The sequence below is a fragment of the Melanotaenia boesemani genome, chromosome 6, assembly GCF_017639745.1.
Source record: "Melanotaenia boesemani isolate fMelBoe1 chromosome 6, fMelBoe1.pri, whole genome shotgun sequence".
Taxonomy (NCBI): Eukaryota; Metazoa; Chordata; class Actinopteri; order Atheriniformes; family Melanotaeniidae; genus Melanotaenia; species Melanotaenia boesemani.
Window position 1 is genome coordinate 3260679 of NC_055687.1, and position 25344 is coordinate 3286022.

The 25344-nt window shown below is 39.7% G+C and overlaps 1 protein-coding gene across 1 annotated transcript; it reads left to right on the plus strand.

Annotated features, from left to right (window-relative positions):
* Positions 1–20497: 20497 nt before the first annotated feature.
* LOC121641688 (G2/M phase-specific E3 ubiquitin-protein ligase-like) lies at positions 20498–23429 on the plus strand. Its single transcript, XM_041987975.1, has 4 exons — positions 20498–20689; positions 21442–21596; positions 21748–21986; positions 23115–23429. Exons 1-4 carry the CDS (start codon positions 20540–20542, stop codon positions 23363–23365), a joined length of 795 nt encoding a protein of 264 aa, XP_041843909.1. The 5' UTR covers positions 20498–20539; the 3' UTR covers positions 23366–23429.
* The last annotated feature ends 1915 nt before the right edge of the window (positions 23430–25344 follow it).

A 25344-nucleotide genomic window follows, 5' to 3' on the forward strand; every position in this document is an offset into this window, starting at 1 on the left:
AATCTCGTATGAGCTTCAGGCTAAAAAGAATAGAAGTGGTAGATCCAGAAACAACAAAACACCATAGGTACAGTATAGTAATGTTGTTTAGCTGATATGTTGTTGTTATACATTTTCTATTTCTATTCTGTTATAACTTTTATTCTTTACTTTTCAATGTCAGGGCAGCATAAGGTCTCAAGTCATATTGAGGCTACAGCCCGATAGACACGATATCAGAAAGCAGTTTTTAACATTGCAGCTATACAACTAATGTATCCCACAAAAGTCGTTCCACCTTTGACATTTCAGCAATAATTTCATTATTTATTTATTTAATTGTGAATGAAGTGCCTCTTCATGCGCTAAAACCAGGAGTGTTTTTTTTTATCACCCATAAATCAGAATAAAGGTCGACCTTATGTGGTGATGTTATTTGAATGAATAATATGTGCTTCTTAGAAAGATGCAAATTGTTTTAAATTAGCAACTAATCCCTCAGGTTTTTTTAGGACTCAGGTTCACAGATTTACAAGAGGCAATGACCCAAATCACAAGCAAAGAAGGTGATAACTTTCCTTTTTTTCTATTAGTAGGAACTTCACTTCTGTACCGTTATCCACATTTTATTGAGTGAAAGTGACAAACAGAAACAGAAATGTTTGCAAACTCTAACCAAAAATATGTATATATTATCCAAATAAACCAAAAACTGTTAGAGATGTGTTTAAAACAACTGTAATTTAAATCTTTCAGTCTAACCTGTTCTAAGAAGGAGGGAGACCATATTAACACACAGAGAAAACATCCTTATGACCATCTTTAACATGATTGAAGTAAAGTTTACTTTGTGTGGTCCTTTTCATTTGAATAGTACATTTGGAGATGTTTGAATAAAAAGACTCTAAATGTTAAACAAAAAGCTTGTGAGCAGGTAGATGACATCATGGATTAACTAAGCATGAACAAAAGAACTACTACACACTCAACGTGTACCCTGCTGTGATCGGGGCGACAGCCAGACCCGATCACCTGGATGGAGCGATGGCGGTCGGCTTGGATCTTCTGGTGCCGGATGGCCCTGTTGAGTTGGACATGCGTGTCCTGCCCCACCCGTTCCACTCAGCGAAACCAGGCATCCACGGCCGGTACTCCCCCCTGGTCAGGAATCCAGGGAATCAGTGGAGGTTGATGCCCCAGAACACACTGAAATGGCGTCAGGCCCGTCGAGGCGTACCTGAGGGAATTCTGGGCGTGTTCAGCCCGTGGCAGGAATCGCGACCAGTCGTGTTGGTTCCTGGAGCAATGTGCCCTCAGCATCCGTACCAGCTCCTGATTATGTTGAAAGTTGTGTGATTCTATGAAACCATGAGTTCAACAGATTCTGTCGTTTGGGTGCTGCAGAAATTATCATCCCTGAAGGAGCAGGAAGCAGTAATGAAGATGGAACCAAAGGTGAGCTGAAACTAAATGAAATAACACCACATCCACAAGATTAAAGTTAAAAGTTGCTATGGTAACACAAAACATTTTACTGTTATTAATGCATCTGAAAATTTTTATATATATTGATATTTTTTAAATTGTTATATTTAATCCTAAAAAGTTAATTTATGACTATATATATATATATATATATATATTTATATATATATATATATATATAAATATAAATATAAATATATATATATATAAAAAATAAATAAAAAATATATATATAAATATATATATATATATATATATATATATATTTTTTTTATTTATTTATTTTTTTTTTGTTGCTTTGCAGTCCTGAAATCAAACTGTGGTGAAGCTTCAGATCCAGACCACAGTGAACATGGAAGATCCAGTAGCTAGTGACATCCTGGTGCAGCGGGTATGGTTGGAGGGGTCTTTTCTTACACTATGTTGCAGGGGCTCCAATTCTGTGTAATTTTTCATAATAGGGAGGATGTAGCTCTGGATTAAGGAGTGGAGGTAGACCGGAGCCGTTTGGGTTATTGTTTTGTAAGCCAGAAGCAGAGCTTTGAATCTGATGCGCTGCAACTGGAATCCAGTGGAGAGCGATTAGCAGCGGAGTGACATGAGCTCTTTTGGGCTGGTTGAAGACCAGACGTGCTGCTGCGTTCTAGATCATCTGCAGAGGTTTAACTGAGCATGCAGGCAGGCCAGCCAGTAAGGAGTTGCAGTAGTCAATGTGTGAAATGACCAGAGCCTGGACCAGGAGCTGGGTCGTGTGTTCAGTCAGGTAGGGTCTGATCCTCCTGATATTGTAGAGAGAAAATCGGCAAGATCGAGCAACCGAGGCAACGTGGTCCTTAAAGGTCAGCTGGTTGTCTACCATGACACCAAGATTCCTGGTAGAAGACGTAGGCACAAGCGTGATGGAGTCAAGCTGCACGCTTATCTGTGGCTGTAAGGAAGGATTGGCTGGACAGACAATAAGCTCGGTCTTGGACAGATTTAGGTTAAAGTGGCGATCCTTCATCCATGTGGAGATATCAACAAGGCATGCTGATGTTTGCATTGAGACGTTTGTTGCTATGTTTGATTACTGGTAATTCTATCATTACAGTACATCTATTGTATCTGTCTGACATATTTTGTGCAAATGTCCCCACCCGGACTCCTCTGGCTGTCTAGATGTGGTAATGGAACGCACCCAAACGACTGCTGGGCACTGCACAAGCTCGGAGCCCGGAGAGTAGAGCACGTGAGAGTTTTGCCGGTTCTGCGCTACGTCTGTGACTTCTGTTAAGCGTGCGTGAATGAAGATGTAAGTGTTGCTTTATTTATCCTTTGAAGCTTATCTTTGTTCGCACAAAACGCTACTACTAATATGTGTAGTTCCATTTAAATGGTTTGCAGTAATTGAGATCTCATATAGCTTTGGGTCTGGCCCTTTAGTAGCTCTCATGTTTGTTTTGGGGTAACACTGTGTACATCTACTGAGTTGCTACGTTGCTGTGAACCCCCTTTGTAATCATAAAACACAAATTTCCGTGGGTTTCTGTTTATAGTACTGGTTACCACCCGTGTCATGGTTAACAGAGACCTCTGATGGACAATTTGAGTATTTATTTATCTTACTGTTCTGTATTGTGTTGTAGAAAAATGACCAAGAGTCTGAATGAGTAAAAGTAATTAGAAGATTTATTACAGGAGAAGTAGAAAATACAGACAAATACTTTCAAGTTGAGAGTGGTCATCCAGACTCGCTTGAAGTCGGGAGAGACTCTACCTTGCTGCATCATTAACATCAGTTTTATTCAACCTGGTTCCAGCTGAAGGTCAGTCTCTCAAACTGATAATAGGAGAAGGGAGATTGAAAGACGCCATTCTCGCCCAATCAGGCTGTTATTTTCTAAACAACTGTTTTCTATCAGCTGCCTCTCGGTCTCACCTTTCCCCCACATCAGGAGTCCGAGAGAGTGGTCAGCCTGACCTCAAATTCAATGACCCAGCAGGAGAATAATAACGTCAATGTTCTATATCAGAAGAAAAACACACATCATGAAATGTAATTGAGAATAATAAATGAATAAATGCATTTTATAAGTAAAAGAATGATTACACTTGTGGTTATTGTATGAGTAAATATGATTGATTACCATATGCATTAAAATTACTTCCACAATTGTCAGTTGTTGTTATCTCTTATATATTCATAGTTACCCAGAATAACTGCATTTTGAACTAACTGGAAATGGTATCATTTGTCCTTTCAGTTAACCACACACACCTGGACCCACACAAAGAGATCTGCACACGAATGCACCCGTTGGATTCAATAAACAATTGTTGACTAAGCTTCCTGGAAGGCTGCAGTTTTTCTGACCAAATACTTAGTCCAGCCTTTTACAAGCCAGCATCCCAACATAAAAATATTTCACATATATTGTATGTCAACACATAAATTTTCTATTATATTTAGTCCATTTCAGGGTCATGGGCGGCTGAACTCTATACCTTCAGAATTTGTTCAGATCAGTCTATTAGAAACTTGCAAACTCATCTGTTCACCTTGTATTTTTGTGCATGTTTTTTATTGTAACTGCAGGGATTAAAACTATAAAGACATTAATTTGCTCTTGTTGCATCTTATTCAATAAAATCTAAAAACTGGAGCTTTGCTGCTGTTTCATGGCCTTCAGTCAGTTCTGCTTTTATTTGATGAGTTGTGTGAAGCAATGCAGAGACTCACATGTCAAACTGAAAAATGTGACATGATGTGTTTTTCCTAGAAAAAGACACCTTCTGATAAATTTGTTAAGTTGGGCCAAACATTTGTCCAAAATGGTAAAATCTGATGGAAACGGGAAGAAATAAACACGGGAAAGAGGAGTTTACCAAGAGAAATAGGATCTAGTTGCCTAAAAATGTAATAACATGTCTTACTTTCCACTTTATCAGCTCCAAATGTTCAACTGTTTAACACAAATTTCTAACCAGCCAATCACACGGCAGCATGTAGCCATGGAGACGTGGTGAAAACGACTTGCTGAAGTTCAACCTGAGCATCAGAATGAGGAAGAAAGAGGATTTAAGAGACTTTGAACGTGGCATCGTTGTTGGTCTGAGTATTTACTGGGATTTCCACCCACAACCATCTCCAGGGTTTCCAGAGATGGTCTGAAGAAGAGAAAACATCCAGAGCAGCAGTTGTCTGGACCAGGATGCAGCAGAAGACACACCGGGTGCCTCCTGCCAGCTAAGAACAGGAAACTGAGGCTACAATTCACACACACTCACCAACACTGGACAATAGAAGATGGAGAAACGTTGCTGGTCTGATGAGTCTCCATTTCAGCTCCACATTCAGATGCTCGGCTCAGAATCTGCAGGAAACATCATGAAAACATGGATCCATCCTGCCTTGGATCAAAGCTTCAGGCTGCTGCTGGTGTGATGGTGGGGGGAGATTTTCTTGGTCCACTTTGGGCCCCTTAGTACCAACGTGGCCTGGTTTAACCAGCACAGCCTACCTGAGTATTGTTGCTGACCATGTCCATCCCTTTATGACCACAGTGGAGCATCTTCTGATGCTACTTCCAGCAGGATAATGCACCATGTCACAAAGCTCAGATCATCTCCACCTGCTTTCTAGAACATGACGATGAGTTCACTGGACTCCAACGGCCTCCACAGCCACCAGATCTCAGTCCAGTAGAGCAGCTTTGGGATGTGGTGGAACGGGAGATTCTCATCATGGATGCAGCCGACAAACCTGCAGCAACTGTGTGATGCTGTCATGTTAATATGGAAAGTGTAAATCACTTTGAATTGTCTTGTACATGAAATGTGCTATACAAATAAATTTGCCTTGCCTTATTTATTTTCCCATAAAATGTATGTGCGCACAGCATGGTGACATCACCGGTGATTGTGGGTGGCACTGTGGGTGTGTTATTTTTATTAATGGGTATGCTCACCTGTGTCTGGTTTGGGGCCTGAAGCATGGAGGCAGGGTGAGCTTGGGGAGAAATTTTCTATTAACCGTCATTGTTGTCATTGTATATACAATTAACATCATCTAAATGCACTGTTTTATATCCTTGCACATCTGGAACATCATCAAACAAAGTAAGTGGCTGTTTCATGAGATTGTGACATGGATGTAAAACAATAAAGCATCGTGACATGTGAAGTGGTTTAACGTGACGCGTTTTGGATAAAATTTTCAATTATTAGCCTGCTGCGGCGTGTGGTTAAGGTTAAAGTTGGTGCGCCACAATAATTCCCTTGTCCGATATATCCTCTTACATGCTGGGTGTGGTGTTTTCCGGTTGTTGCCATGGTTCTTCTTCATTTTTTATTACATCACGTTTGGTCACGTGAGATGTCCGCCTCGGAGGACTAGATTCTAGATCGGTTGCAGGACAGCATTGTTATGTGTGTGTTGTTCTGGGATGAGATTATCGGAGCCACCACACACAGTACGATCAACAGTGTAAAATGCAGGTTTTTTATCTTCACGTGTGAGGTCTCAAACAGATAAAAAAATCTCATAAGATAAAAAAAAATCCATATGTGTGCACCAGGCCTTAGAAGACAAGCAAAGTCTTGAAAACACTTTTATTGAAGCCTGACTTCATTATAATGCAGGTACAGTAAAGTCACACATTCAGATAGCTATCAGAAATGTGTTTTTCTAATAAAAGTGTTCAAGACTTTGCTTGTGTTCTAAGATGTACATGCAGAAAAATGTACACTATCGCCCCCCTGTGGTCACAGATTCTGATGAATCAGCAATTTTGGTGAAACACCTATCGTTGTAAAAGTGTTTTGGTAAACTTGTAAAAGTGTTGCAGTCGATGTAATATTGTTTTGCACTTCCTGGCCACCGTACAAATGGCTAAAATGCATTAAATACCAAATTCAGCTCACATTCTTGGTTAAAACAATTATTTATATTTTATTAAAGATAAAGCAACTGAAAACTTATTAGAAACCGGATGTTTGTTCAGATGAAGAGGACGACACTTAGTTTCAGCATAGAAGGTTTTATTTTTTTGTATAATCAATGTGAATATTTGTTGTTTTTCTTTCCTTCTGCCACCACCAAAAGGCTGCTTTGCTTTGGACAATTAAAATTAAGGTACAGTAAAGTCACACATTCAGATAGCTATCAGAAATGTGTTTTTTAATAAAAATGTTTAAGACTTTGCTTGTCTTCTAAGATGTCCATGCAGAGAAATGTACACTATCGCCCCTCTGTTGTAACAGATTCGGATGAATCAGTGATTTTGGTGAAACACCTATCTTTGTAAAAGAGATTTGGTAAACTTGTAAAAGTGTTGCAGTCGATGTAATATTGTTTTGCACTTCCTGGCCACCGTACAAATGGCTGAAATGCATTAAATACCAAATTCAGCTTACATTCTTGGTTAAAACAATTATTTATATTTTATTAAAGATAAGGCAACTGAAAACTTATTAGAAACCGGATGTTTGTTCAGTGTGAAAACAGTTTCACGTCCAAGTTATTTAAGATTTTTAGACAGCAAGCAAACTAAAATGACATTAATCCAACATAAACGATGGGAAAGCCTAAAAAGAGCCTTTACGAGACAAATGTAAACTGAATTATTGCTTGTGTAACCGTGGTTATTGCTCGGGTATTTTTGGTTCCTACCCACCCTTGTTTCAGGAGGGAAGATAGAAAACGACGGAATTATTCTCTGAGAAAGTTTCAGAGAGAGCGCGAGTCATTAAGCTGTTCCAGTCATAGATAATATAATAAAGATCTTTATAATAACTCCGACGTATCTGGATACTACTGTTGGTTTCTGTCCTCTGCTGACTCTGTTGTAGATAAATTCTTTATCAAAAGGGCTGCTGATATTAAGAGTCTGCAGACAGAGGTCTTAATGATCCTCCTTTATTCGGCCGAACAGGGGGACACCCCTTCAGGATCAAAAGACCACGTTCATTCTTCTGTTACATCTTATATAGCCTGCCTGTCACTATTCCTGTATAGGCTCATGGCTATGGCAAGCCAAAGTGGTCAAAATTCGCCACTCAAATAGCACGTTGACAATTAAACGGCGGAAAAAACGCCGTTTTATGTGGAAAATCGGCGTTAAATGCGCCGTTTTTCATGCCAAAAACGTTTCGGTAAACGCCGTAAAAAACGACGTTCTATGCAGTCCCTGTACGGCTCAAAAAGCGGCGTTCAATGACCGCGCGTAAAAAGCGCCGTTTTATGTCACCTTAACGGGCGTTAAAAACGGCGTTTTGTGCAAGCACAACGCGCGTAAAAAACGGCGTTTTCTTATATTATAATTATCCCAGCCCCCTTTTTGACCTGCCACTAAAATTGAACCGTGATCATCCAATCAGTAAAGACATAGAGCAGGCAACACCAGTTGATCACCGATTCGCTTTGCTGTAGAATTGGATTCATTGTTCCAATAAGCCTGTTATGTTTGTTAAGCTATCTGCTTGTGTGCTGACATCTGCAACCAAATGCAAATGCATTCCCATAATACAGAGTCAAATATAGGCAGAAATACAGTATTTTATCATTTTTAACTGCCTATATGCTACTTAAAAAACACCATAATGCGGTGTGTATATACACATACCGCAATGTGTATGTGTGTATAGCTATTGCTTATACAGCTATTTAGTTCATGCAGCAATGTACACAGTGACTAGAAAGGCAGAGGCTGGGTTCAGTCTATTTGTATGATGCGTACACTTCCTAAACAATGCTCTGAGCTTAGATGTATCTGTTCATTAAAAGCGACTGATCATATCTGTCAAACAAAACATGACACCATTGACTGCCTTGTGTTCTTATGATTTGTCACAGACTTCCCTATGCCCAGGTTTCAATAAGGCATCCAATAAAAACTCACACAAAGGAAAACTATCCCAGCTGGCATGCCACAAATCCCACGGACACTTCAAGTAAGTCATATTTCCAATTATGGTCACCAGATGGCGCTTACATCTCACCTGCAGTTTGCATCCACCTATTGATGATTGATCCGGCTTGATCATCACACAGTGGGCAGGATGGACCCAAACAAGACACCGTACTGTATTCTTATACTTAGCTTAAGGCAATCAATTAAAAAAAAATAAATAAATAAATGTCACTATAGTTTATGAATAAACAGGACTATTTTTTGTATTCATCCCCACTATATCCTTTACTGTAGCCAACTTGCTTTTTGTCAAGCAGGCTAGTGACGATGATAATAATAATAATAGCATTGTGAAGAAAGCAGCGGTTTTGTTTCTTGCATATCCTAAACGACTGCTTAACCAGGGAGTTGCCGGTCTCCAATTCTATTTATGTTCCATGGAAAGTAGGCTATATTAACATTCTACATCCCTGTGAAGTTTTTGGAGCTGCACACCACAGGAAAAAGCAGATCACCATTGGATCATCAACACAGCACAGAAGATCTTCAACCGTATGCTCTTTTGAGGACTAGGTCATGTCCAGGTCATGCTGCCTTTAAAAAACTTGCAGCATCATGAAAAACAAATCCTAACCAACACATCATCCGTTCCAATGGCAGGTGATCAAAGCCAGAACAAACTGCACATATCCCAGATCTGTAGCAATTTTAAACGAATATGCCTCACCCTAACTAACATGCAATAGATAAAGTGTTAAATATGGCAAATGGTCTGGAATATTGTTGTTAAAATGACACTTTTTCCTAAATTATATATACATATATATATGTATATATATATATATATATATATATATATATATATATATATATATACACACACACTGTATATTAAAAAGTATCCCTTTTTTTTTTTTTTTACCACTGCGTCCCCAACCATGGACACTATAACCACACCAGAGCTGTGATTTGACTTTGATTTAGTCTTTTTTTGTTATTGTTGCATTATTTCATGACATCACATGCATCTGTATACCTTTTGGATTTGTCTTCTGTCACGCAATGTTGACGCTCCAACAAAATGTTATGTCACAATAAATCTTGAATTGAGTCAATTGAATTTGCTTTTAATCTTCTTAAATTCTCTATGTGTATGGTTTTTGCACTGAAATGGAACTACACTCAATTTTGTTATATATTTTATGTACAATGAGAAAAATTGCCATCACCATTTATGATTGGTTAATCTGAACAAAACTCTGTCCTTTCCCTAAATGCAGTGACTAAGAGCCAGGACTATAGGGGTTAACAAGAGAATTAAATAGAATACAATTCTATTCAAAACTATCAAAAATCAACAGACGAGTCTACTACTGATAAGTAAGTTTCCCTTCTCTGACCGATGATGCATCATGCATCCCATGGTATAGTTTTTGTACACTGAGATGATTGGACTTGGATTTATTCAATCAAACTCCGATTAGTCTGATTTTACAGGGAAAATTCAATCATGGTGTGACGAGACTAAGTGACTCTTCTCTTTAGTTCCAACTCAGCATTTGGACATGCACTGTCCAAAATCATCTTCAAACACCACCTTGAATGATCTGTTGCCATTACATGCCCCCTGATCTTTCAACAAGCCCTGTACCACAATGCGCTATTACTCACAAAGATAGAGGCCCTTACAAAGCCAAATTTGGCTTATTTACTGTAATGCCCATTAAATAATGATCCAAGCTTTCACTCTCTATGCGTAATGGTAATAGTGATCAAACCGAATGATTCGGATGTGTTTAATGAATCCGAATCTGATCAATGATTCCAGGTTATAGCTGCGACAAGATACTTACTTGACATTGGTCTAGAATCATCTTCAGGTTCCTCCATGACCCATCAAGCTGGCGTGTCTGCCCATTTCTGCACAGGATCGCATCAGTGTTGCAGACAGTCACACGCTCTTCATTTGACTCCTAATCAAAACTGATGTGCCAACATAAACATTGCAGAGTAATTTTGAATTTAATTACAAAATATCTTTATAACATATTGCAAAGTGTCCATTACAAAATCCACTGAAACATCACTGGTGACTGGGTGCACTGATGGAACCATTTTAATTGCAGCACTGCCAACAAGATCATTAAATACATGGACTGCGTAGATAGACAAATTAACAAAACAGTTATGACAATAACTGATATCATTAACAAAACGTATTACTACCAACTACAAATCAATAATTTTTAATAAACCGTGTCAATAACGAGTAAAATCTGCATCAGTCTCTAAAGACATCTGTATCAGTTAGCCTCTATCAAACTTGTGCAGAACTTTTCAAACATGGAACACTATACAGAAACAAGTCGGTCATGGTCTAGATTGAATTGACCACATTACATAGAAGTGTGTTTAAATCAAATCAATACATTTATTCCAAACAGTGGGGAATGCTGACATATGCTATTTGCTAACTTCCCCGAGAAGTGTCAGAAACGCAGACATATTACCTAATGATGGACTCCTGACTTCACATTATGTGACAGAGTGATATCTCCCTCTCACACACACAGCTAAGCAGGAGGCCAACAGTTTGTGTATACATACATACATACATACACACACACATAAACTGTTGTATACATATATACACACACATATACACATATATATACACCCACACACACACTTCTCCTAATTGGCCCATAGCCAATCTGTTTAGCTACTGAAGAACACACAGGGATGACAAGGTTAGACGGAGTGATGCTGCTGGAGGCATGCCCCCCGGTATAATTGCTTGCAGTTCTAGTTTCTATGGAGATTGTTCATAAAAGAAATCAAGCCAGTAATTATTTCGAGACCAAGGCTTGTTCTAGGGCCACTTAGAGAATCAAACTGTGCCTGTATTTGTTCAACCACAGGACCAGCTATGGTGAAGTTAATGTCTGGCACAGATATAGTCTCTGGCCACTGAAGTAGTGCTCCCAGCTCGTCCGCTCCATCACCACCAGCATCATCATCAGCAGTGCCCATTCCACCCACAGTCACACCAGCAACAGCTGGTGTACCATTGTCTCCATGAGTTGCAACATTCATTGGCCCAAAGATGTCCAGCATGGCAGTTGAATGTCGGTCTTGTTGCTCAAGGCAGCCACGAACAAAAACCTGGAGTGGACTCTGGTGTCTCTCTGTTCGCAGGCCATGATTGTTCCACTGCTGTGCAAACTCAGTCAAGTCTCTGTTGATCCTTGGCAGAAATACGTAATGGAGAGCCCAGAGATGCATTTCATTGTCAATGTCAATGATGTCTTCCTCCTCCAGGTGGCGAAATAAGTCATAGTAGACATTGGTCACGCCACGCCAAAGATCACCCCAAAAGCCTTTCAATGCGTTGATTGTGGGTACTTCTTCCTCTTAGGGCACTACCACGGTCAAAGCCTCTGAAAATGTTCATCATCAACCAGACATCATTGTTCTCACCTCCTCTGTCTGTTCTGACACGGGAGGGCACACCATAGTTGGCCACGGCATTGATGAAGGATGTCAACACTGTACTGCTGCGGTTGTTATTGGAGGCATGAAGGAACACCACAAGGCGACTGTATCCATCAACACCTCCGTGTATGACTATCCTCCACCTAAAGTCATAAAAGAAAAAGAACATGCTTGGAAATGGAAAACAGACTCCAACTTAACAATTATCCTTTTAGCAGTTTGTGTCAAAATTTCACCTCCATGAGACTGACTTTACTGGAAACATCCTTGTATAAAAGGCATGGGTTTTTCTTGCCCAAACTAAGCATGTGTTCTTTAGTAAAGGATCAATGCATATTACATTTTCCTTTAACTATGAGTTGTGTAACAGAACATTTATACAAATATGGAATAATGTAATTTTTATTACCTTATCAGTTTGTGATTCCCATCAATGTGCCACAGCGAATTTGGACCTGCCACCTGATAGGCTCGTCTCTCCGGTCTCCGCAAAACTGCCCTAAGTGCAGCTGCTCCAGGATTTGTCCTCAGCATGCTTGCACGAACCCTACTCCTTTGCACAAGTAAGCCATGAACTCGCAGTGATGCTCGGACAGCCTCTGGACCAAGTTGTTCATTCCCAGCAACAACTTCCAGAACAACATCATCCAAAGCACTGTCTGTGAGTTCTGCATACCGTGATGCCCTGTTGCGCTGAAATCGTCTGTAATGACAAGTTAACCAGAAAAGGACATTCAAGTAATTGAGTCATGTCCTATTTCTCAATATTAATTGTGAATGTAAATTGTTATTTGTTCAGAAGCAGTGGTAAATGTCCACATATATAAAGTTTCAGAACTGTTAAGTCTAATTTCAAAAGTTACTGACCTGAGACGTCTTCTAACTGTAGATGAGGAAACATTAAGAATTCCTGCGATCTGAGGTGCTGTGAAGCCACAAGATGCAAGAAATGACAGCTGCTGTCCAGTGATTCTGTATTGGGGTCGACCCCTACCTCCAGATCTAACAACTGGTGCCTGATATCCATAATGATCTGTAAGCATGTTTTATATAGAAGTGTAGCATGTCAAAACAAAGTCATAACTTTGTAACAGTTTTGATGCTTAAATAATCATTATTGCCTACCTAGTTGGCCTTGTTGAGGACAGAGTCTGACCTCCTCTATCATGCTGTCCAAGTCATGAAGAAGCTGTTCTGCTTCTGTGTCAGAGATGAGCCTCCCTCTGGCCCACTGAAGGCTCCGATGCAATATTTGGAGCCTGTGGGATGAAAAAAAAAAAATCTGATTTCTATTTATGACAAAGTATCGATAAAACACACTTGCACACACAAGGTAAAAGTGCCTCACATTACCATAATATGAATAATGTCATAGGTTGAGTCACCAGAGTAACTTAAAGATTGCAGTAGGCAGGTCTTCTAAAATGGTGACATTTATTTTACAACTGCTCTGTCAGTGCTCCCAGCACTGGGTTTTGGTCTTCAGAATTTTGTTCAGGCGCTTGGTCCAGATGAGGCGGAACCAAACAGGGAAGATGTCTCCAGTGAGCAGGCGGTGCTTAATGAAAATGGACTCGGACAAGACAGAAGAGCATCCAGGGATGCCGGAGCAAAATCTGGCTCACAGCGCCCAGCCGACCTATGTCAGTGAATGAAGTCTCCCCTGCCCGAAGGAGGAAGGGAACTGCAGCCAGACACCAAACTCCCGGACGATGGAGAAGGCAGCCTGGCCTGACGCCAAGCAACTGCAGCAGCCGAGATAAAGGGAGAGAGATAGTCCACCTGGCAAAGGTAGAACAAATACAGGCTATCCCAACCATGGCCAGCAAACTGCTACACTGGAAACAAAACTAGAAAAAGTTGTTATTAGCATAACAGCACATGTGAATGCTGTCATGCTGAACGAATGGAATGAAATGCTGAAAGATGGCTGAAGATAGTGAAAGATTGCTGAAATGTGCCTTTTGAAAAAGTATTTATTAAGCAGAAGTGAAAAGTTGAAGGATTTAAAGCTCAAACTGGAGTTAAAAGGTGCTGAAAGGCTGAAAGGTTGAACTGAAATGTGCTTAAGATTGCTGAAGATGGCTGAAAAGGGCTGAAATATGGTTGTTGAAGAAGTATATATGAAGATTAAGTCAATAGTTGAAAGGAGTTAAAGCTCAAACTGGTGTTTAAATGTAGTTAAAATGGTGGAAAGCTAAACTTAAATGTGCTTAAGATAGTTCAACATGGCTGAAAATGGCTGAAGTCTGGGTGGTGAAGCATCAGCTGAAGTAATCATGAGGCTGAAGTCAATAGTTAAAGTATTTAAAGCTGAAACTGAATATTAAAAGGTGCTGAACTGGTGGGTTGTAGAACAAATCATTGTAAAAGGCAGAAAGAGCTGAAACAGAGTCGAATTGGCAGCTGAAACACAGTCCATCATGTAAGTGAGCAGCAAAGGATATGATGAGAAGGTCAAGGAGGAGACAGGAGAAGAAGACAGACATATGTGGACTCATTAGGAGGACAAAACCAGGTGAGAAGTCCATGATCTGCATCAATAAAACTGAATGAATTAGGTCAAAGGTCAGCTGGCTTCTAACAGCTGAGAACACTCAGTGAGTTGTCATGACGACGGCCCCTCACTTAACTGACAAGACAGAGGAGACCAGAACTGCACTGTTTGCGCACCTCCCAAACAACTCTTGTTTAAAAGAAAACTATAAAAGTTATTCTAATATTTTTTTCACTGTGACCGCCACGAGGGTCTGGGGAACGCAGGGATGTGATTTTTTTTTTTACTGTAATGTGAACAGAATTTAAATGGTGGCGAGTTAAAAACACATAAGAAATGCATTTTCCTCTTAGAATCTAGATTCGAATGGAAGTCTATTGGAGAGGCATGGCTCAACATCTGTACATCCCAGCTCTGTCACGCTTGGCTCTTTTCGATGCCAACTCAAATTCCTCCGTTATGATGTATAATTAATTTGTATATTTATTCACACAATAAATAAAAACAAGATTTTTAAGTGGCTGTCACAGAAAACCTTTGCTAACCACAAGCAACAGTGATGACACTTACGATGAAGTGGCGATCAGGGTATCCTGGCAAGACCAGCCACACCCACTGCCAACGAAGGGAAGAAACCAGCTAGAAAGCTGCCCGATCTGCTCTGCAATTACCAACATGAGTTGCACCTGCTGGGTGCAAATTTAAAAACGCTACAGCTCTGGAATATGTGCAACTTGGAGGGAAGGGGAGAAAATATTTTCCACCAAACATGCTTCCGTCAAGGTGAGCGTGGAACGACAGTTCAAGGTTTGTTATGCTAATTAATGCTAACGGACTAAGAGATTAAGTAGGGATTGCAGTGAAGCTGAGTTGATACTTTTTTAGATATGGTGAAACGTAACTTATTATTTCACATTAGGACCAAGTTGTGACTAGAAAATATATTCAATAACACTAATAGATCGTGTTCAAGTCAACGACAAGCCTGCAATTATACTTCCTGAAAGCATCTATCAACAAACCTCCGTATTGTCACTTGTTGCGCCCTGACATTGTCCATCAGAAGCCGCCGTGTGCAGTCATTGAGAAGGGTCGTGCAACCAGAAATGAAATTCCTCCGGTTCATGGTTTTTCCAATTGATTCCGAAAAGTCTGCAATCCACTGTTAGTCACTACCTAGCATCCTTGTGACTCAATGGAATTTGTATTTTATTTTATTTTTTTTCGGGCTAACAAAATCAGAGTAGCTATATTGCCACCTACAGGACTAGCTATGGAAATGCATTAAATCAGTCCTTGCAGGGTTTTTTTCTTTGTAGATGTTTGTTCCCGCCCTTTGGATTCGGCGCAATTTTAGGTCTACAGTCATGGCCGCCAGGAGAAGTTCATCAAGCGGGGCATTTAGGCAAAGAATTAGTGACATTCGGGATAGAATGAATGCACAATTTAGCCGTATTATAAATGACGACCGCGCTGGAGAAGGGAACTCATTTCTGCATAGGTAAACAATTTTACTGGTGTGTCTTTGGACAATAATGGACAACTTGGACATAAAAGTTGTACATATGCAAGTAAGATTTAGCTTGTTGCAGGATAAGTTGTGCCACCGAAGCGGTACAGATGCTGGTAGCATATATGCCATCTTAGATCACTTTAAATTGTGAATGTTTTAGAAGACAATAAGAGGCCTGGGTACTGAAGCAGTGTGTAATTAATAACAAACGACTTTTCATTTAATTCAGTTCCCCGGTAAAGAGGTATGTACTACTAAGTCTTAAGTAACCCTTTACAGAGGTGTCCTTTTTTATTCATTCTATTAAACACTGGCAAAGGTTTTTGTTGTTGGGCAACTATTTTACAAATGTTATCTCAATGTTGCTTGGTAACCTACTGCATAAATTGTGTGTACAAGTGTGGGTGCTCCTTTTTTTTTTAACAGCAATGTAATACACTGGCTCTTTCTATTGCATTCACAGTTTTGAAGCTTTCAGACAAGTGGGTGCTGGACGTGATCGGCAACGCCGACATTGGAGAGCTGTGAGTCGGCAAGTAACATTCAAGGTGTCCGTGTTAAGGACTCCCACACTCACCTTGTATAGATCTCACAGGGGTAAGCCATCACTTTAAGCTATTTCAGTTTTTCCATTGTGATTTTTGTCTAATCTGTTATACAGTAACTAACATTATTCACAGATGCCACGCCTGCGTGTAGGGTTGTTGTCCCTTTGGGTCTCAACCAGGAAGAATTTCTGCAGGTTCTGCGAGAATCCATTCCCGATATACCACAGGAGTTTGAACTGTGCAGAGTGACGGGGCAGAGACAGATTGTGCCATTGGTGGAGCAGACACCAAGTGATATAAAAGCCAGAAATGCTCTGGGGCGCTCTAATCTGTATCTGCGTCCAAAGGTATTTCAAAATGTTACAGTTGTCAGGGTTTGGCTTGCTTGCAAGAATAGTGTTTCTTGGATTATTGTATGTTGACCAGTTTTTAAAATGGTTTACTTTAAAATCATGACATTAAATGTAATGATTCATAGATTACTGATTCAAGTGGAACTGCACCTAATCAATCTGTCAACCACGTAATGGCAAGGTAACTTCATATATATGTGTATATATGTATATGTGTATATATGTGTGTGTGTATGTGTGTGTGTAATAATAAAAATAAATTTTTTTTTTATTTATGCAGCACTGTAGCAGACCACATTCCACAAATAAGCTTGGGTAGCCATCAGCCAAATCCAGAGGTTGACAGGTGAGTAGGGCTTTTTTTTTTTGTTTTTTTTTTTTGTTTTTTGTTTTTGTTTGTTTACCCCTCCTTGTCCTTGTAGGTGAGTAGTTTCTTTTACATGTATAACTAATCAATTTTTAGTCATATGTAGAGGATGTGCTGGGATTAGGGATGGCTCGATACCACTTTTTCACATCCGATACCGATACTGCAGCTTTGAGGATCGGCCGATACCGATCCAAGACAATCCATTGCCTTTATCATATTACTGGCGTTGTCCCGCAAGATTACATGGATTCTGCTCTTCTCGATTTTCCATACATTCAGTATTTCCTCCGTTGCTGCAGCGATTGCTTCTCCATTGTGAGAGCCACGAAACTGCTTAGCTTGTAGCACAGCTTTCTGCAAAGTAAAACTTGAGTCTATCCACTGTGCCGTCAGACTGATTAGAGACACTGGACACACGTCTGAACTCCAAATGTCAGTTGTTAAGCTAACCACGACTGGGCTTTCCAAACGTTTAGAGATGAACTCGCACACCTGTTTGTACTTCAGTGGGATTAGTGTATCAGAGATGCTGTGGCGGTTTGGTAGCTGATAGCGCGGCTCCAAATGTTGTACCAAACCTCGAAAACCCACATTCTCCACAACACAAAGTGGTTGGTCATCCAGCAATATAAACTCAACAATTTTTTCTGTTATCATTTTGGCCTTTGTGCTCTCTGGAGCGAGTTTAGCAGTTTTCTGTAGTGTTTCCTGCAATGATGGTTGTCGCGGTTCGCTTTTCTTTGCACTCGCATGTAAAAACTCTGCGTACTCCTTTCCATGATGCTTCTTCAGGTGCTTTATTAAGTTCGTTGTGTTAAAATGTCCGACTGTGCTTCCACCCCTTGAGAAACTAGTTTTACAAATGTTACATTCGGCTGTTTTACTTTTCTCCTCCGTTAACACAAAGTAACTCCACACAGCAGACATGACGACAGATCTGCTGGCTTCTGCTGCTCACGTGAGGAAAACAGGCACATGGCAACCATGGTAACGGGCAGCTCCCCTTTGTTACGGCAGGTCGCGCAAAGTCAAGTTAAGATGTATGACTTTTTTTCCCCCCCAAAGATAGTTTGGGCTTATGGATCGGATCGGACGGGTTCTAATAAAAAAATCCGATGCCCGATCCAGTCATTTTGACCTGGATCGGACCCGATACCGATCCAGTGGATCGGATCGGACCATCCCTAGCTGGGATGCGTCCAAGCTTTTGGGCTCTTTTTTTAAAATAACCGTGTGGGCAAGTGCTCACTGTACATAACCCAGAGAAGCATCATGGTTGGGTATTCCATTATCACAGTTGACAGTCACTCCATGTTTGTGTCAAATGGATAAAATGAAATTCCATAGGTGCTAAACCAGTTAGAGAAGGGATCTCTAAATCTGGTCCTCAAGGGCCAGTGTCCTTTTAGGTATTGAATAATTCCCTACTACAACATACCTGATTCAAGTAAAAATGATTTCCACACTTGTCAAGTCGCACAAGTCTGTTAATGATAAGAAATGATCTAAGACAGTTTATCATTTCTTATTTTAGCTTTGGTTGTTACATATGGAGCTGGCCAAGTGATATCCTGTATGGTGGCTCCCAGGGCTTGACTTTTTAGTTGGGGGCATTTCTGTATATTCTCTTTATACCACTAAATTCTTCTTGTTCATGCAGAGCTCTAGCAGTCCCGAGTACCCACACAATTGGTGATGATGGGCATCGTCCCCCAATTTTGGAGGTTGACAGGTGAGAAACAAATTTTTTTTTTTTTTTTTTTTTTTTTTTTGCTTTTTGCTATTTGCTTTTTGTCCATTTTCTCATATACATTTTTTTTTCTTCTGATATCCGTGTCCAATGGCACAAGAAAAACTGTGAAGCTGACAATAAAGACTCAATGTTATGATTTACTGATAGCTGTTTCTAGGAATGTTTGTTACTGAAATAAAAAAAAAACAATTTTAAAAGCAGAATTTGTAAGATTTTTAGACTTTTTGTCAAAAATAACTTAAAACATTTTTAGACAGTTAAACATGTTGTTCGCCATCATTCCTTATGTGAGATTTCATTAAATTACAAAGTTATTGACCCTTTTTTTTTTTTTTTTTCTTTTTTTTTTTCACCAGTAGTGATTTATAAGCTAATTTATAGCAGAGTCGTGCTGATCTACAGCTCAGAAAGCAACTTCCTCCCAAGGAACTGTGCTTCCATAATATAAAAAGCCTATAGGCGGCATACTGGTACTGCTGGTTGTCATCCCCAGGCTTCGTGACCTGGCCAAGTGCTGTCACATCCTCCCAATACTGCCTAAATATTTTAAGAGACTCTTCTTCATTGAGGCAATATTGGGTGAAATGTGGTAGTTTGCTGATGCAGTTATCTGGTGTCTGACCACAACAAATCCTCTCCCTGTCAGTTTGCATTTCCCTGCATAACCCACAGATAAACCAGGGTATTCCTGGAAATTCAGCTGCCTCTGAGACACTGCAATTGTTCTGTTGCAACAGAAGAACATTAAAAAAAAAAAAAAAAATCAGGCCTGGTTTCCTTTTGTGGAGCTGTGATGAGAGTCTTCTTAGGCCCTCAGTTTTTGTCATTGAAAGTCTCTGCAAAGTTTACTGCCACATGGTGTTTGAAAGAATTGCATTGAAAAATTACAAATTCTGCCTTTTTAATAGAAATACAATGTTTTTTTGCAGGGTACACATGAATCTAAATGTTGAAAATGGTGTCAGGCTTACAACATGTTTGTCTCTTTTTGGTGTGTGTGTGTGTCTGTGTGTGCGCGCGCTTTATTTAGGGATGACTTCTACACACAATCGGACTTTTCCGACATGGAGGACACACTAATGGACTCTCTGGATGTCGATGATTCTAATGTTTGTGTTTATGCTTATGTTTAAGACCTATTTGCTAATGTGTTGTAATTCTTTTTATTAATGAACATTAAATGTTTTTCAGGATGACGTTGAACTTTCTTCAGCACTAAAAGACTTCCAGGTCTCCAATTTGGATGATGAGATGTCATTTACTGTGATTGCACGACGCAGACATATATTAAAGAGTGCAGTAATGGCATTAGCAAAGCCCTACTTTGCGTGGAACAAGGTGCCTAATGTAGAATTTGTAGGGGAGATGGCAGATGATTATGGTGGGCCAAGAAGAGAGTTTTTCAGGTAAGACTCTGTAAACAATCAATTTTAAATTCTAAATTTTTTACTTTTTATTTCATTATCTTTATGTGTTTTTTTTTTTTTTTTTTTTTGGGGGGGGGGGGGGGGGGGGGGGGGGTTGTTTGTTTCCTGCAGTCTACTCATGATTGACCTCCAGACCTCCATGGGGGTTTTGGAAGGACAACCTGGAAACTCGCTTTTTACTTACAGCCAAGAACTTCTGTCCAGTAAAAAGTATTATGCAGCAGGGAAGATGTGTGCTTGGTCCATCATGCACAATGGGCCAGGACCACGATGTCTCAATCGCCACCTGTATCTTTTAATGTGTGGCCAGGACCCAGAGCTGGAGGGAGTCAGCCTTGAGATCTTCTTTGACCAGGACCTCAAATCAAGAATAGAAAAAGTAAAGATTTATGTTTCCTTTTTTTTTTTTTTTTTTTTGTGTGTGTATGTGTTAAGAAAACAATAACAAAGAAATCATTTGTGTATCTAACATCACAAGAAACATAAAATCTAAAAAGAATGTGATGCATCATTAAAAGTGAATAATGGGTTCATTTAAGTTTTTTCCCAGTATTAGTTAAAGTAATTGCTGTTCCCTCTGTTACGCTGATAGCATTAGTTCTTACTTTCACTATTAAACATGGGTTCTATTGTTTCTTCCATCTGATTTCATCAAACTTTTAAGTGATCTCTAATCAACATCACTGAGGATGTTTTTCCAACCAGATTTCTTCATGAAAGATGTTGGGTCTCCACGATCCTTCCAGTTTTTAATGTCTTGGACAGTTCAGAACTCAGTTTTAGTAGTTTCTGTATTTCATTACATGTTTTCTCTGCTTGATTCCGATGACCTGAGCGTTCTTAAACATCTGTTCCACGACCACAAGATGTGCCTTTCCACATGCTTAAGAACTGAGAAACTGCTTATTGCGTCAATTGTGGTTAAATAACTTTTTTTTTTTTTTTTTTTTCATCTGAAACATCATCCATGCAGTAACTATCCAATGAGAGGCTTGCACCCATTTCCTTAATTGAATACAGGTGGCCACTTAAAAAAAAAATCTTCTTTGTCTAGGCAGTGTATAACTATATTTTTCAAAATAACCTGCCCTATAGTGATAACTAATCATGAATTTGCTTGCGTTTCAAAAGGTTGCCAACTGCAGCACTCCCCAAGACCTCGAGGAGGTCAAAGAAAGCCTTGGCGACTGGATAGCGGGCTGTGGAGCCCCACATATCTACACAGCTACACTGGATGACATGACACGGATAAAAAATGAGTTGGTTGCTCATTTTCTGTTCCACCGGTTAGTATACATTGACTGTCAAGTTATAGGGTAATAGCACTTATAAGTTATATTAGAAATGGGGGGGACAACCAGGAGCTACATACCAGTGTTGCAAAACTTGTCTTACTTTTTTTAAAAAGTAATCAACAGCTAAATTTGTGGTCAACAGGGTTGCAAGTGTTGTCCAGCAGTTTATTGCTGGAATGGATGCATGTGGCCAGTTTTGGCAAATGGTGAAGAGGTTTTGGAAGCAGTTCCTTCCTGTCTTTACGAACACGGGACAAAAACTCACAAGGAACATCTTCCAAAACCTCTTCACCATTGCCTGGAGTCCTCTGGGGAGCAACCGTCGTGATGCTGAGGAGGAAACCATCTTCTTGTGGGAGTGGTGGCTCATGGCGATTCAAGGTGTGTTTATAATTAATGTAATGGTACCATGTTGCAAAGTAAGTTGATAAACCACTAAAATCATTTTTTGAAAATATCAGTGCCAGAAGAAATGTTAGTTGATCCTAGTTGTCATTCTGACTCAACATAATTTTTTTTTTTTTTTTTTTTTATTTAAACTTTGTACTCAACCTGCTCAGCTTCTGGGCAAGTCTGGTTCACTGAACATCTTATGTGATGTGTACATTTAAACACAGGATTCCAGGAACTGTATTTATGATTTGGAGGAGAATGACTTGACCATAGCTGGGTTTGGTATTGTCATCAGGGAAGCAAATATTGAGGTGGTTCCTTTTTGCTCATGGTTTTGGAGGGAAAAGACTGGTCTGGTCTAAATGGTTGGATTATACAACTTCCTGGTGGTTCCAGTTGGGTAACAGGTATTGGTGGGTGTGGTGATGGTAAGGTGGTGGAAGACAACTTTTAATTTAACACATACCCTATCAGTTGTCCCTAATCCAAAAGAATATAATCCATTATTATGGACAGAAACATCATAATGATTATTATGATAAAGGATTATATTTATATAGTGCTTTTCAAGGTACCACAAGCGTTTAATATTGAATCCGTTATTCATTGACTCCATTCATTCTTGGTGATGGTAAGCTACATGAGTAGCTACAACTCTCCTGGAGCAGACTGATGGAAATGTGACAATGGCACTTAATGCAATAATTAATTAATGGTGTGTATGTATATAATTTCATTAACTCTCACACTTGCAGAATATGCAAACTGTAAAACCAATCCAAATTACAGAGAATTTTTAAGAATGTATGAATTGTAAAAACATCAGATTGTCAAATTACTGGTGTTGTAACCTATACCAGCTAACACAAATCAAGCAAGCTATAACGGAAAGCACAATTAATGCTCATATGAGGACTTCTCTATACAAGTTTCCAGTGAATAAAATTTATGTTAAGGACCTGATGAGATCAAGCACACAGTTAAGTGACATTGTCTAACTGAAAAAATAGACATCATACTTATGGTTAACATGGTTAATACCATATTAACCATAAATCTTACTGTTGATCATGTGCACATTGTTTTTTTTTTTTGTTGTTTTTTTTTTATATACAGAGCAAGAGGTGGACCTTACATTCGAGGAAGTACTCGTCTTTGTGAGTGGAGCCGACTGTCTGCCCCCGTTAGGCTTCTCCCAGGGGTGCACAGTTGAATTCTTTGACCAAGAAGTAGGAACGCGGCGCCTGCCCTATGCATCCACGTGTAGCCTGTCCATCTTCCTTCCAAGGGGAGTCAAGGAAGAAGCAGATTTTAGAGAACTGATGGACACCGCCCTGAGGGGTTCATTGGGATTTGGGAAGGTGTAGGTCAGGGCTGCTTGACGTAGTCCGTTATCTCCCCTCCAAACCCAACAGGACACACACACAGGTGAAGCAAATAACCAAGTTCATCCGCCAGCTTGTTTCTGTATGGCGTTCCATGTTTAAATGAAAAGTTCAGCACAAATTGTTCAGAGGCTGACTGATGCAGCTGTATTTAGAGACTTATGCATATTTTGTTTACTGTCATTGACACTGTTATTAAAAATATTGTGCTTGTGTAGTTGGTAGTGATATTTTTCATTGCTGTGATATCACCATGTCATAACTGTTTTGTTCATTTGTCTTTCTACATAGTCCATATTTTAATGATCTTGTGTTTACTGTCCTGACTGGCAGGGACATGCTGCCATCAAAATGCTTCTTCTGTGTCTACTTCTCAGATATTGTTCCAGAGTGGGAACAAACAAATGCTGGGGGCATTTTCTTATCTTCCGCTAAGCTGTGTTGCAGAGCTATGTCCCCACCTGTCTAAATACCTCTGTCATATTGGCACCCTGAAATGATTGCAGGCCAGAGGCATTAAACATCACAAAATGCTTCAAACTGCAAAATAAGATGGGGGGGGGGGGGGGACTTTATTGATCCCACAGGAGGGAAAGTAACTTGTTAAAGCAGGTCACACAGTAAAATGTACAAATACATTTGAGGAAAGTGGAGTAGTGAAAGCTGGCTTTCCAGCCATCCTGGATCGTCATCAGATCAGTATGCAAACACTAACAACAGGTCAACTGATGATGCTATCATATCTGCACGCTGCTCTTTGAGTTGTCCATGCTAGTTATACAGCACAGCATGTGCCTATAGATAAAAGGATTTTTCAACAAATAAACCACAGTAACTGTCAGGATGAGCCTTTGTGCTTGCTCCACCCTGATCCTGACTAGAGGAGCGCCACAGAGTTGTGTGCTGATACACTTAATTTTCTGGCTGTACAAAAATAAGTGTGACCTGTCACATTACGCTAGTGCTATCATCACATTTGCAAATGACATGACAAAAGGGTGATGCGGAACATGAGTCACATGGATCTAGACGTGGTTGAATTGTCAAGCGGTTATGAGTCAATCACAGTGGTTTTGCAAGAGAGAGGAGGGCTGTGTAGTGGCATTGTTTTTTTTTTATTTTTTTTTTTAGTTTTTTTTTAGATTGATTGCCTTAAGCTACGCATAAGAATACAGTATGGTGTCCTGTTTGGCCGTCCTTTAGGATATGCAAGAAACAAAACCGCTGCTTTCTTCACAATGCTATTATTATTATCATCGTCACTAGCCTGCTTGACAAAAAGCAAGTTGGCTACAGTAAAGGATATAGTGGGGATGAATACAAAAAAATAGTCCTGTTTATTCATAAACTATAGTGACATTTATTTATTTATTTTTTTTTAATTGATTGCCTTAAGCTAAGTATAAGAATACAGTACGGTGTCTTGTTTGGGTCCATCCTGCCCACTGTGTGATGATCAAGCCGGATCAATCATCAATAGGTGGATGCAAACTGCAGGTGAGATGTAAGCGCCATCTGGTGACCATAATTGGAAATATGACTTACTTGAAGTGTCCGTGGGATTTGTGGCATGCCAGCTGGGATAGTATTCCTTTGTGTGAGTTTTTATTGGACGCCTTATTGAAACCTGGGCATAGGGAAGTCTGTGACAAATCATAAGAACACAAGGCAGTCAATGGTGTCATGTTTTGTTTGACAGATATGATCAGTCGCTTTTAATGAACAGATACATCTAAGCTCAGAGCATTGTTTAGGAAGTGTACGCATCATACAAATAGACTGAACCCAGCCTCTGCCTTTCTAGTCACTGTGTACATTGCTGCATGAACTAAATAGCTGTATAAGCAATAGCTATACACACATACACATTGCGGTGTGTGTATATACACACCGCATTATGGTGTTTTTTAAGTAGCATATAGGCAGTTAAAAATGATAAAATACTGTATTTCTGCCTATAT